Raw genomic sequence first — 15214 nt, forward strand, 5'->3', positions numbered from 1 at the left:
TGCTCAAAATGCAATAAAACAAAAGCCTGGGGGCAGTTGACATCCTTACCCTTTCTGAGGAGGTATAAAGAATTTTTTTTTCTTATTTATTTTTGCAATTTTTTTTTATTATTATTATTATTTATTTTAGTCACAGAGTCACCATCATAGCCTGGTTTTGGTTGGAAGGGACCTTAAAGCTCATCCAGTTCCAAGCCCCCTGCCATGGGCAGGAACACCTTCTACTAGACCAGGTTGCTCAAAGCTCCATCCAACCTGGCCTTGAACACTGCCAGGGATGAGGCAGCTACAGCTTCTCTGGGCAACCTGTGCCAGGGCCTCACTACCTGCACAGTGAAGTAGGTCTAAACCTACCCTGCTTCAGTTTAAATCCATTTCTCCTTGTCCTGTCACTACAGGCCCTTGTAAAAGTCCCTCTCCAGGTTTCTTGTAGACCCCTTTAGGCACTGGAAGCTGCTCTAAGATGTCTCTGGAGCCTTCTCTTGTCCAGGCTGAATAAGCCCAACTCTCTCAGCCTGTCTTTGCAGGAGAGGCACTCCAGCCCTCTGTGGGTCCAGTCATGGAGGTCAGCCCTGCAAGTTATACTTGCAACTCCCTTAAGCAATTTTTTCCTGTGGACAAGCTCCTTCATCAGCTCTGAGCAGAGGTCAGAAGGAAGCTCTATAGTGAGAAGTTCACGCAAAAGGCATCCTGTTTTAACAGAAACTTCAACCCAGCCTCACAGCGCACCTCTGACAACCCTGGTGATATTTCAGAGAGCACTTGGCTGGGGGCCATGAGCCTTTTTTTGTCACAGGTAGGTAAAGACATAGCTGGAACAAAAGTCTCCTGCGTGGTTTCGATGCTGCACGTGTCAGCCATCAGGCAGAGCCTCCCTCTGGGCCTGTGACCAGGAAGCTGCTGCATGGGGGTCAGAACCTGTTAATGAGTCAGCCATCTCTGTGGTGTAAATTCAACAGTGCTGAATTCAGATTTGTTGATGACACCTAAATCAGAGCAAACAGGAGAGGAGAGGCTCAAACTGCAAAAGACCCAGGCAGGTTTAGCGCAACAGGAACATTACAAACACCACAGGAAATGCAGCAGTAGCAAATGTTGAGTCTCACCAAGGGAGAAGAAATGTTCTAGTCGTCTCTTCTCGCTTATCTCTGTAAAGGGCAGTACTGTGGAAAAGGAAAATGTCATCAAGCTGTCGCTTACTCTGGGTTGTTTCTTCAGTAACACATCAATAGTTACACACTTTTCAAATGAAAAACTTCAGAAAGTCCTTTTTCCTTTAGGCATATGCTAAAAGCAAAACCAGTCTCAGAAATAGTTTGAATAATACAGAAACTACACCATGTGATGGTATAGACTGAAATAGCCCCTTGCTTTCTGTTGTGGGCAAAAATCAACAATGTAGAGTATAAATAGTGCTACCAATAGTGGCGCAGTATACAATGTTACTAGACACTTAACAAGCCATTATGTTTCCTCTTCATTAACAGGGCCAGTAGTGACAGGACAAGGGATGATGGTTTTAAACTAAAAGAGGGTAGTGTCAGACTAGGTATAAGGAAGGCATTTGTTATGATGAGGCTGGTGAAACACTGGCACAGATTGCCCAGAGGTGGTAGATGCCCCATTCCTGGAAACATTCAAGGCCAGGTTAGAAAGGGCTCTGAGCACCCTGGAGTTGAAGATGACCTTGCTCATAGCAGGTGGGGGGGGGGGGGAGGGGGGGGGTGCACTACACGACCTTTGAAGGTCTCTTTCAACCCAAACCATTCTATGATTTTATAGATGGGGAAAATCGTGTACCATCTCCTGCACCATGTCTGACAGGGCAGAGGTGTTAGCTCTTAAGCAGAGCACACTGTTGGCTGCACCAGTTTGACACAGGCAGTTGTCTCAGGCAGTGGGTTCGAGCCTGAGGCCCATGAAACACATATGAAAAAAAGCAAGCATAATATCAGGAAGCTTACATGCAGCACCCTGGGGCAGGTGGTCAAACAGGGATAATCCATTTTGCTAGTGCATAAAGTGCTTTGGGTTCCTGTGTCTTGGATAAGCAGGAAGCTAAGGAAAATAAGCATCAGGATTTGACACTGCTGCTTTCCCTTTTCCATTGCTTGTGTTGCCACTTGTTCTTCCTTTCCCCTGCCAACTCAGGGTCTTCCCAGAGACTTCCTTGCTTTGGGACTGTCTCAGTTTGTCAGTTTTAAGGTTGTACAAAGATGGTGAGGGATTGGCAAAAATTACAATAGTGATTTCAAGAGAACTGCAGTTATAGAAAATACATCATGTGGCCAGGCTTCTGATTTCATTTCCTGATGGATTTAAACCTGTGCAAGATGGCAAGTGTGCCCAGTTGAAAACTCACATAAACACTACTAGACTAGAAATACAAATTTAACCTGAGAAAAATTTGTTTTTAAAACATAACCAATCAAGTTGTTTCTCTATAGATAAAATAGAGCAGAAATAGTTTCAGTTTGATAATTTAACTATTACTCTTCAACACAATTGAAATTTCATTATAGGGGGAACATAGCAGCTTAAGTTTTCTGAGGGTGTTTAGGAATAGCTTATCTCAAAGGTGTCACAAACCACGGACACATCAGCACAAGATGCGATGCCTGTTTATCCCCTACGTTGCCATGGCAGTAACAGAAGAATGAATTTAGGACCTCTTTTAGGAGCTCCACTTCCCCTACAGCCCAGTCAGCATCAAAAGGCAAAGCAACTTGCGATAATAGGAAGGAATAAAAATAGGGACAGAAAAGCACACTTAGCATCTGGACTGCTGTGAATGCAATTTCTAGCATTTAAATGGGCTAGCTAGATTTGAAGGTAACAACTGTTTGAGAAAGCAGTGATAGAGAGGTAGAGACACTTATGCTATTACTTGAACAGAGACAATTTCCTGCAAGATGGGAATATATTCCTACCTAGTGACAGAAAGGTTACCTGTGCAGTGGGAAAGACTCTCCATACATTCATGACATAAAAAAATCTAAAGTTATCAGTGATCTGGTGTGGAAGCTCCAAAAAAAGGAGCTTTTACAACCTTTTGTGTGTCTCTGGATTTTGTTAGAGTTCTCTGCAGTCATCTTCCAGGCAATAAGAGCATGGCCAGCAGGGAGAAGGAGAAAAGCTTCCACTATAACTATGTTAAGACTATTCATATGCTTATATACTTTTTTCCTGTAAGGAACAGGCACATAATCAGTGGGGTGTCAAGTGGTTGGAAAGCAATCTAAATCCAGACACTTTTTTTGTGGATGATACATGAAGTGGTGCACAAATAGTTTTTTTTTTCTCTCTCTCGTCTTTTTCTGTTCTTGGCAATGGTATGATTTCAAGTTAAGATTGCTAAAGTCAACCTTTTTATTGTCCTGAACTAAATAAGTACCTTTTAAAAAAATTAGAAAACATTTTCTTCCTGTAATGTTGTAAAGATCATTTGAGCTTTGTACACAGAGAGTAGAAAGACTGAGGAAAAAAAAGAGAGCTGCAGTGGTTAAATATTAAATGGCTCTCCTTTTCCCTGGAAATGATCTTTCCTACAAAGTCAAGGTGAGAACCCTGCACAGTACAGTCTGTATTAAATCTTCCCAAAAAGAAATAAATACTGGGCATTTTTTGAGCCCAGGGTTTTCACTATCAGTATCTCTATGAAGGACTCTAAGTTCTGTACAGCTGAATTTCATGCAAGTTCTACCAGATATGTTTGCCTACAATAGCAGCAGCTATTTTGTAGTTACTTAAACAGACTCTCCCCCAGATTGGAGGCACACACAACACACCCGCTGCAAGGAAAGGAAGGCGTCAGTGGTCAGAACTGATTTTTGCCATGAGCAGAGTCAAACTGAATTCTCAGTCTTCCATGGAAGACCACAAAAGTGGGGCTGATAAGGGCCTTAAAAGCAAAAGCAACTTCAGTCTCTGCCAAAGCAGGCTGTGTCAGGGGCTTAAGAAAACGATAAAATCAATTGTGCCCTATTGCCTACTGACATTTTGTCTCCCAGAGTCCTGGACTTGGGTGGGAGCAGCTGCAACACCACTGTACTGTGATTTCTTTAAGGAAGTAAAATTAATTGAAGGCCTTTTAGTTCATAAAGGTTTTGATTTATTAGAATACCACAGGGAGGGAATCAGAGAAGTATTCCTGATGTGTAAGGGGAACCTCAGACAAAATGCTCAGAAATCATTTTGGATGTTTCAAACAGGTGGGGGGAGAATGACACATGTCAAGAGCTACAATCTTGGGGTGCTCTGGCCTGTGGAAAGATCCCAAGTTTAGGAAACTATTTCTTAAATAGTTGCATAAATTTTCTTGCATGCATAAAATTCCCATTGTTTCCAACTGTCGTTTTCCTCCATGCAGAAACAAGAACTTCCAGATGTGCAAAAGAACCAAATTTCCTTTAATGAATAAGATACAGAGCTGTGAAACAGCAGTGATTACCAAGCTGCAGAAAACCAGGAAAACTGTTTTCTGTCCTGTAAAAATTCCAAACAGCCTCTTTCATGAAGACTGAGTTTTCCATAAACCCAATAGAATCAAATCGCATGCACAGAAGGAAACTGGAATTCTCAACCAGTCTGTGAAACCTGGGATAAGGAAACTTACTCAGCAGACTGCAATTCTGCTAGGAGTCCTCCTGCTGAGGAGAGAGGAGGTTTAACAGGGAGCCAAGGGCACCAAGACAAGTGCAAAAATAAGGTCCAAAGCTCAAAGAAGTTTTATAAGACTGTAGGTTTTGTAGAAAGGCTAGAGATGATGCTACACAGACGGAAGCATTTTCTTGGGACATTTCCAAGGCCAGAGGAAAATTACTACTTGATAAGTCAGCATGTAAGAAAGAAAACCCTGTCCAGGAGATAATTTCAGACGATCTACCTTTCTTAACACAAAGCTTATATAAATTTTTAATGGTTTTCCTAAATAATTTAGTCTCATTTCCTTAATAACTTTCTCAGAAGAGTTTAATATTCACTCACATTTTACAACCTCAAACCCTTTACAACTATGGGAGGTTTTTGACAGCTGAACTGCATTTCTTAGCAGGTCATGGAAGCCTACACCACACTCCTTAGTTACAAGGAAAATTCAAATTCCGAACTAGGGTGCTCAAATGTGATAAAAAATAACCCTACTAGATTTCTCTATTGTAGAATGTATATAAAGCCTTTCTAGAGTGTTAGTTGTATTTGAACTTGCTTTGCATTTTAAGTTAGTCTTCATTATTCTGAATATCCTTGTTCAAAGTCAAATTCAGAGAGCTGAGACAAAGCACAAATTCACAGATAAGGCTTCTCTGGCCCTGGAATACCAACAAACATTTAGTTTGAACTCGGTATCTTCAGGAATATGCCTCTGAAGAAATCGGATGCTGAATGAATTGACTACCTGCCTCTGCTCTCGTCTCCTCTCTTTTTCACTGATGTGCCTACAAGCTAAAGTAAAATGAGAGGCAGATAGGACCAAATTTAGGTCAAGCCTCTCCATTTCTGAGATGAGAAAAGGAAGCATGAAGAAAATTTGTATGGCTGTTACCATATTAGAACAGTATTCATAAATTCTTTACCCTGTCCTCCCTTCAACACACACACAGGTTTCAGACTATGAGAGAGGATTCATAATACTCACTACAATCCTGTAAAAGAGTTTAAGCCTGTTACGAGGATGTCTAACACAGTATTTTCTGAGCTAGAAAAACAACCTGACATTTTGAGCTGTTTCCTATCCACATTAGTACAGCCCACAAAAACTGTATTTTGCATACAAATTTTCTGTGCAAAAACTCAGTTAAAAGCCAGTTAAATTTGTCACCTTCTACGTTGCTTGCTTGTTTTAGTTGTCTGGCACTTGCTTTATTTTCATCATGTGCTTCAAATAGAAACATCGATTAATTTTTAAGGCCATTACACTATGCTCATTTGTCTTTGGGAAAATGACAAACCCACACTTGTGAAGCTCACATTGATTGCTAGAGCAGGAAAGAGCACAGGTTTTGGTTCAAGAACTTTTCACTCTGGAAACAAAATGGTCAAATTCAATGATCATACATAATTTCCTTCATTTAATGAGCATTATGATCCATCTAAACAGGAATAAATGGTATTAACAATGAAGCATTAGTACTGGCACAGTCAGTGTCTAGCTGTCAGAAAACAGCATTTCACCGTTAATCCTAAAAGTCTTCATCCTACCTGAAGTAAAATAACCACAGTAGGTTTCAAAAAGATGCCTGTCACATCAGTGAGAACTGGGATACACAACTGTATTTTTTAAGGATTGTGTACAAAGTTATGCAGAAAAAGATCTTTTCAAAACACTAAATACTAACATCTTCAAACTCTTCACAGTAACAGTGGCTTGTTTTCAGAAGAGCATGTGTCACTATTGTAATACTGTAATATTGAAGACACATATGCAATAGAACTACTGCCTCCAGTACTGAACAGGAACATGGAGGCGTAAAGCATTTTCAGTATTCTAAAATAATTTATCTCCAAGCAGAACATGCCCATTACTAATACTCAAATACTTGAGACAACTGAGATTTTTCCTCATATGCTAAAAACAAGTCTTGCTTTTGCCAGACTCCGTATTGGACATGTCTGGAAAGCTACAGGGAACTCAGCTGGTTCTGACTGTTTCCTGACCCTGTTGCTCAGCAGCACACATACCTGCATCTGCAGGGTAAGGGTTCTTCTATCACTTCCTTGTGATTTCAGGTAAGGTACATAAGGAGGAAAAGATGATCTAATAAAGCAAGTAACATGAGATGAAACAATCCACATGGTGCAGTATTTGAAATACCAAGCATTTCTTTAGTCTTACATCTGCTGAGCAGATACATGTAGATATAAACAAAGAAATCCAACAGCATTGTGAAAACACATCCTATATTGACTTTTCCGTGCATTACCATTCAGGGTAACTAGTTTAGACACCAGAACTCTATGAACAGGGAGGCAGGAGACCTCTCTGCTTAGTTTTGCTTCTTTTAGAGTTGTTGGGAAGCAGATTTCCACTGGGCTTGGACATAGCTCTGGTACAAACAGCTGTCACCTGAACAGGAATGGCTTCTTGTAGGCAAGGGGGTACCCTGCTTTTACATGTGGAAGCGAGCTAAGAGGACTGGCAACATGGCATCTTCAGTAAGACACCAGTGCCTTTACAGTGCCTCCAGAACTGCAGGGTTTAGTGAAAACCCTACAGAACAGCAAACTTGGCTGTAATTTTGCCTGTTCCCACATAAAACACTAGACCATACCACCATACACTGCTACACCATACTCTGTGAGGAACCAACCCAGGCCAATTTTATGCTGTTTTGAACACATAAGCAATTGTCCCTTAGCAGTAAATGACTATCTAGAAACACACACAATTGGGACAGCTTAGAAAAACATGTTTTCTATTTATTTAAAAATAAGTTTGTAGTTACTACATTGCAGTGACAGTAATTCTTACACATACATTCTAGTTTGTATAAAAGGATTCAAAGTATTATGCATCAAAACTAACATAGAAAGTGTCCACATAACAGTAAAGAAATTTCCAATCCATATGTACAAAAAGAAAGGGCACTGTTATCCTGGTGAGATACTTCAGGTTATAACATGATAATCTAGATTTCTGGAAGGAGGAAAAAAAACCCAACTTGATAAAGCTAAAGAATTATAGTTTTCAAAACTGTTACTCATTACATACAACAGATTTGTGGTTTACATAATTCTGTACAAAATAGGCGTAATTTTTAATCTGAAAATGTGTCAGTTTCAAAATTAACCTTTCTAGGTCATTTCCTTGAAGTTGAGCTCCACTCTATACATATTTAAATATTATGACAGAATTTAATTCATGCGAGATCATTATCCAGTTGTCCACCACACTTCTACAGTTTTAGTATGGTCCAAAAATGTAACTTCTGGAGGGTCTCAATGTATCAGCAAACCAACGCACGCAGTGGTAAGCTAAAATTGGACATGTACATCATACAGGCATGTGTACATGATCAGTACCTGTATTTCCTTCTACTCCTAATTTGTAAGAGCTCATTCTTTGTTCTTTCAGGGTAGAAATTCATAGTACAGCACTACCTTCCCTCCCTAAAATGTACTCTTTGCGTTATTTGAAGTGCATTTCCTGATGTATTTATCTGCATTAAAAAGGATCCAAATGACTATTTGTCTCACTACCTATCTCCTAAAAGCTATATTTATTCACCTTTATTTTATTGCAGCATATAGGGTTTCTCTCTTGAGTGCCTCAAGGCTGATATAACCTTGGGAAAAGGGAGGGGGGCAACTAACCGCCTTTTCCTGCTATATAAGATGTCTTTTAATCTGGCTTGTTTCCTCCTCTAACACAATGTAAAAATGACACAGCAAATTCCCATATTGGAATTAGCACAAGTGCAAGAGCACCTAGAGGTTAGCTCTAGTTTAAAAGCTACCTGTCATTTCTCCCAGACACAGTAGAAAGCATACTAGCTATATTCCTGATTCAAAACCAGGAAACTACGTAAGCTGTCAGAACCAGATTGCTATTGGAAACAGAGTGTCAAGCTCTGGCCGATTTTATGAAACTCAGTACACCTTCCTCTGCATATGAACAAGCCTGTATACATAATAATTCACAGCAGAAAACTAACAGCCCTTCTATCAGCTGAATATCCAGATCCCCTTGGAAACCGATCTGCTACAAGAACTTCAGGGATAAGAGAAAATATATTATATAGCAATTTTACAGTTAACTTGTCTTCATTAGGTAGTAAGCAGAAAATGAGCTTTTGTTGTTTCTAGGTGAGGTTTTAAAGCCCTCTACCTTCTAGATCACAGCACTGTGGCCGAGGTGTATTTAAATTCCTGTTAAACACTCAATTCCCCCCCCAAAAAGAATCCCCAACATAGAAAAAAGGCAAAAAGAAAAAGCTTTGAAGAACTACTGTGGAGAAAACATATCATTTTAGAATAGGGTAGGGACTAGAACACAATGTAATTACTGTGGTATGGCGGTACCTTGATTGACCAGCAATACGCTAAAATTACTTCTGCAAGATTTGCATGCTTCAGATTAAATGTGAACACTGATGAAAGTGAGCTTAAACACCTGCAACCTCCAATCTACTCTAAGTATGGGGTGAAAGGCTTTCATCCAGTTAAGCCTACAGCTTTTATAGAACCAGTCAACCATTTAATACGTGCCTGAATCCAAATTACATGCTAAAGCATTTACCTGCAATCCTCGATCCAACAAATATGAGCAAAAGACTGAACAATGTGGTGTCAAAACTGTAACAAGCCTGAAGTTACTGAATGGACAGACTATTTTTTGTGTTGTATGTTGTCTTTTTTTTGGTCAGACAAAAGCCTCTGGCACAGAATCAGAACTGGTACAGCAGTACAGAAAGTTGTCTCTACGCTACATTTATTTTTGTATAGATATTAATATATCCTACGTGCTGCATTAGGGTCCTTTATCAATTAATAGTTTTACAAATATTAAGCCATAGTAATATTTAACTCAACCAACTCAGTCTTACAAGTCTATCAACAAACTGATCACATGTACGAACGGGACACTGTACAAATAAACATCTGTAAATCTATATCACAGCAGGCTAATCACCAGAGGAAGACATTTTTCTGTAAAGTTGAATCACCCATCAGTGCCAAGTGACAAAGAGCTCTAGTTCAATATTGACAGTAATGAACACTACAGTGGTAAAATTTAAGTTCAGTCCCCAGAGAACACACTAACAACGGAAACAAAATGGCTAAAGAGCTGTTGAGTATGCAGGCACAGGTACAATGATTTCTGTTAAACATTTAGAGCACACTGGCTTCACAGCAACAGAAGTTATTTCCTCATTGGTAGTTAGAGAACACACTGTTAAGATATCACTCAGCAATAAATACCAATTTTAACACTTCCCAGCATAGAGTAGAAATACCAGAACATTATCCTCATACCCATGTCAAGTATAAATTAATTTAATGAATAAAACCGTGTTAATTGCTGCCAGGCCTGTAAGATCGTTTGCATGTGTGTATGACTATGAACCAATTTACAATGCAAATGTGAAACAAGCACATGAGATTCTGATACTCCATTTTCTGAGCCAGTTGTTAGGTACTTAAGGATGGCATTATAAAACATGCATTTAACTATAATTCTTAAATTATGTCAGAACACTGACCAATAGTTCATTGCTCACATTTAAAAACTTAAGACTTTGTAATCAAAAGCTCTTTTTCTGTGTTGATACAGTATGTCACAACCTCAAGTAATACATTTTTTCCTAGACCAAAATGCACAGTCTGATGGTGACTGAAGTCTTATAAATAAGTCTGTAACCTCATGAAATTAAATTATAAAAATATAACTTTTAAATAATCTGGTATTAATTTCTAATAAATTCTTAGTATTGCTGCCATAAAAGATGACCCTAATTATCCACAATTTATTTTAAAAGGAAAAATGTTAATGCGTCCAATATGAATTTAAAAATTACTGGCTAAAGTCACCGGTATCACTGGGTGGGAAGCAGTACCCAGTTCTGCAGGTAATGCCTTCTATTATCATAGAATTATGATGTACAGTTGTCTACCTACTGTTAAGGGAATGCATATTATTTCAGTCTCTGAAACTTACATACAAGGTATTTTCAATACATAAATATATACATAAACATGCCATAACAAACATTAATACAAATGGAGTAAATACAGAAGCTGAATTTTAGATATAATCTATTTCATATATTACAATGCAGATAACATCAGGAAATTACACATTTTCAAATGATTGCCTTCAGTGAGATTTGACAAAACTAACAAGTAGAGTCAATCAGCTGTGAACTGTGAAGCTGTATTGCAACTGTACATCCATAGCTTGTTATCTTACACGCATTTTGTGACTCCATTTTAAGTGGATCATAGAGAATACCCAACAAATGAAATGCAAACTAATCCCTGCTCCCCACAGTCAGACCCTGAACAATTCAAAGAGGATCTGGAAAATATTTTAGTCATTCTTTGTAACTAAATGCATGGGGAACAATGTAAAACTAGGCACGGTGGATAATAATTTGCTGTCCACAGTAGCTTACGTCTATTCCTCTCAGTGCCAAATACCAGTGTTGTTTAAGTATTTATTTTTTTTGTATGTAATAGAAAATAACGAGTGAAGAATCAGTCCCCAAACAAATACAGAATCTGTGCAAATTTAAGGTCTTAATTCTGCATGCCCTCCCTGCCAGTTATTGCAGATGATGTTCATAAAAAGAGAGAATTACTCTTCTGTAAGGGTGTACAGAATTGAGGTTTCATTTCAGGTTTATTTTCTTCAACTAAGTTAGGGTCACACACACACACACAAACACACACACACACACACACAAAACCCCCTTTCACACTACCCAAGCTTCCAAAGTAATGTATAACCAGGCAATTTTGGTTACATTTTTGTACCATACTGGATCTCAGAAAATATGACTGCTTCTGTATTTTTTTTCCTTAAAACTGGACAATACTTTTTAAGTGATAGAAAATGGTATTAAAGTTTGTTTGTAAAGGTATAAAATAACTAGATGTACCATAAACAAATAAATAACTGCTTTTCTTTTCCAGAGCAGTACATATAACAATACATTCCCCTAAGTCATATAGTTATCATTTACAATAGACAACTTAATTTTACTAAGGATGCAAGAAATAATAGAATACAAGGCACAATCATTAAATGGAATTTTTCTTTAGGGTGTATGTTGACTTATGTCAGCGTGATATACCATAAAAAGTGCAGAAAAACACAATGTGCAATGAGACCACTGTATAAAACATGATTGCATAAAAAGTGATTTGGCCTTTTAACCTTAATAATTGAAAATAACCAATCTTCCCCTTAAAATTAAACTATAAAGTATGACATTTTAAAATTTATTTTCAGTTCTAGTGCTATCTAAAAAATCCTGAAAAAAATTTATACCTGGGTAATATTCTATATGTATGTGTTCATGTATATATTAATATATACACATACACTCTTCTTTGTAGGTCATTTTAGCCCCTTCAGCACGTCCAAAGTTGTAGAAACAACAATCAATCTGGATCAGAAAGTAAACATCTTCATTCCAATACCTGTCCTGTAATTTCCTTGAATCCTTTAACCAATTATATGTTTTGTCTAAAACATCTCCGTCAAAGGACCCCACCAGTGCATTATTTTCTACCAAAAGTACCAAAAAGGACACATTTCAGAACAATGTTAACCACTTACTATTTAAAACGATACACAGCTTTTATCACTGCAAATGGTATGCTGTACTGACACTCGGAAAGAAAAAAAGGCTCTCCACTGCACTGATTCTCAGTCTTTGGCACAATAAACAGAAATTTAGTGATTGATACAAGAATCAAGGTCTGAAAAATTAGACATTAGTCAAACTTTTTCCAATGTGGATATATATATATATATATATATTTGTGGTTACATTTTTGCTATGTTTGGCAGAGCTCGGATAAACCCACAGCCTGTGCTAGGCTTCTTTGCAGTTGAACACTCCATTCCCAACTGAAATTAAGCATTTTCAGATTAGCAAAGTTTGATATTTTTGTATTTAGTAGAAATGTAAGTGAATTTACTGCCACTTTTTGCCAAAATCTGCCTTCCGAGGCAACTTGACTTTACAATCAAGGTGCACCTTGCTTGGTTAAAACCAGACTTCTGCTTTCAGTTTGTGGCATTGCAAGTTCTATCACCTGCTTCTTTATTGGTGTAAGGATACTATGCACTACTTGAGCAGAGTCACTCTCAACTCTGTGCGTCAGCCAGTAATTGCTTTCGTTATTCTCAACTGTGAACAAAATGACTTGAAATGTATAACCTATTTGGAGGGCAATAAATAGCAAAAGTTTAAAATATATACTTCTTTCAAAGACTGCTCTTTCAGTTTATTTTTTTTTTGCTAAATTTTTCCCCTTAAGCCAGAACATACTCTTCCAACCCATAATAGCAGCAGGGAAGCAGAAGTCTGTTCTGCCATTCCTTAACTGTACCTGCTTCATAGCATTTCGAAGTAAAACCCCTGGTAAAAATTACCAACCAATTAAATTAGCTTTTGCTTTTTCAGTCAACTTTCGGACTCTGCCTCTGCTAGATGTTCCAAAAGTTAAGGAGGTGTCCTCAAACAATAGCTGCCTTTGCTCTTCCTCAGAGTCATCTTCATTGTAAAAGGCTGTCCTCCTACCTTGGTTTCTAGTTCTCATGTGAGGTTCAGAATCTTTAAGCTCTTCAGACCCCTCCTCCATAGGCTCATCTATCTTTTTCCTCCTGCTTCTTGTTTGCATTTTAACATTCGCAGGAACTAGGAGGTCCGAGCCTGGCTGATGGGTCTTTATCTTCCTTTTTGGCTTTCTACCCCCACGGCCTTTTTTTTGTAACAAGTCTTCCTTCATATTATTTTCAGAAAGAGAATTGCATGCAGTAGAAGCAGAGGCTTCTTCCGGTACATCCCTTGTGGTCTGGATTGCGTTCTGCTCTGCAACCTTCTGCTGTTCAACAATTTGCAGCTTTTTTGGTTTTCTGCCTCTTTTCTTGTGCACCACCTCACAGGTACTGTTATTAGTCTCCACCTTCGGCTTCCGTCCAGGACCTCTTTTACCTGGAGGTTTTGAAGGCTGTCCGCTGTGTCCATTAACCTGAATGCTTCCTGATGCCAAAGCATTATTCTTGCAATCTGCTGTAAAGAAACAAGAGTATGTATCATGGAACAGATGTGGATTCACATTCACTTTCAAGCTGCCTTAATAAAATTCTTACTAAAATATCTGAATGGATTCACAGCAACTGACAATCTGTCAAAATCTAAGAAACCCAAAGTAGAGCTCAAACAGCTTCATTCCAGTATACGATAAGGACTAACTTCTAGGTGGGTTTAGGTCAAGGTAGCTTGAAGAAAGAAAACAAACCAAACCCCTACCCTGCAAAAAACAAACAAAAAAACCTCAGAAAAAAACCTGAGGGATGTGGAGAATACAAAAAGGCTCAAGTGTTCTTCTTGGCTGACACACCACTAGTGGACTAAAACTTGTATTTGGTACCTGCAACAGCAACAAGTTGCTCAAGAAGCACTGCTGTAAGGATCAAGAATGCTTCCCAGCAGGTCATTTCTGGAGAATGCTACCTCTTTCAGCTTGAGGCAGGACCCTTTAGAGCCAGTTCATTAGACTAGGGTTATTTCAACAACACACGCATGCATACATACAAAGGTATGAAAATTGCACAGATTTCTCACATTTACAGGCACACAGCAGAAGGTATTTGCTTGGAGTTTCATGGACTATGACATTTTCTTGGGCAAGTGGTACCTAACGTCCTTGTGAGGCATGTCACAGGACCTTTTAAAGGTATTCTGATATCACAACCCTTGCCTAAAATGTGGGCAGGAATAGACCCATACCCAGTGTGACAGTTCATCCAGCCCTTTGATGGAAACATTCATGCACAGCTCCTGCTGTGTTCAAATGTCCTCCATCACACACTAAAAGCATAGACCTCCACTGCCATTTGAGTGAGTGTGCAGGAGAGACAGGATCAGGCCAACAACATTCAAATACCTCTGACATGACCAAACATCCAATCTCATAATGGGTGCATATTTAGTCACATAATATGCTGAGGCCTTTGTGAGAAAGCTTGCAAGGAATGGACAAGCTGCTTTTTCACAAACTGCTTTTTCAGAAACATGTAAGAATAAGAAAGGAAGGAAAATCCTCAGGGAGAGGAAGACTACAAGGAGTAACCAGATTAATTAGGCAGGGCCCAATCTGCAGACCACTGCTTCTTCATCTTCAGATAAAAGATACTTAGTGGATCTAGCTGCTTCACAGAAGCTTCACAAGAGTTCAGAGCTCCTTCATTAACAGGAAAGATTTTATGACTAAGAGATCTTACTTCAGTCTCCACAGATGCTTCGAGTTTTAAGGTACCCAGACTCAAAAAGACCAAGCATGTTCAGTTAGAAGACTACATAAAACTAGGTTCAATCAACCCTGTGCTATAGGACTGATACACTACACAGAAGCAGTAAACACTATATAGTTTCATTTTGCTCTGGCAAAAAGTGAAAGAACAAAGTTGCAGCTGGGATACTCTTAATTTTATGCTTGTGGTTGTGCAGTGTCATCACACTCCCTGTTACTGACTCAAACG

General features: G+C 38.7%; 1 protein-coding gene across 1 annotated transcript in view; it reads right to left on the reverse strand.

Moving 5' to 3' along the window:
• Nucleotides 1-7395: 7395 nt before the first annotated feature.
• PHIP (pleckstrin homology domain interacting protein) overlaps nt 7396-15214 on the reverse strand; it is a 108463-nt gene continuing 100644 nt past the window's right edge. Inside the window, exon 40 of the mRNA XM_034060633.1 lies at nt 7396-13742. Coding sequence (XP_033916524.1) covers nt 13099-13742 — 644 coding nt within the window. The 3' untranslated portion in view covers nt 7396-13098. The remainder of the gene's footprint in view (nt 13743-15214) is intronic.

This window comes from Melopsittacus undulatus, chromosome 3, assembly GCF_012275295.1.
Source record: "Melopsittacus undulatus isolate bMelUnd1 chromosome 3, bMelUnd1.mat.Z, whole genome shotgun sequence".
NCBI classification, from domain to species: Eukaryota; Metazoa; Chordata; class Aves; order Psittaciformes; family Psittaculidae; genus Melopsittacus; species Melopsittacus undulatus.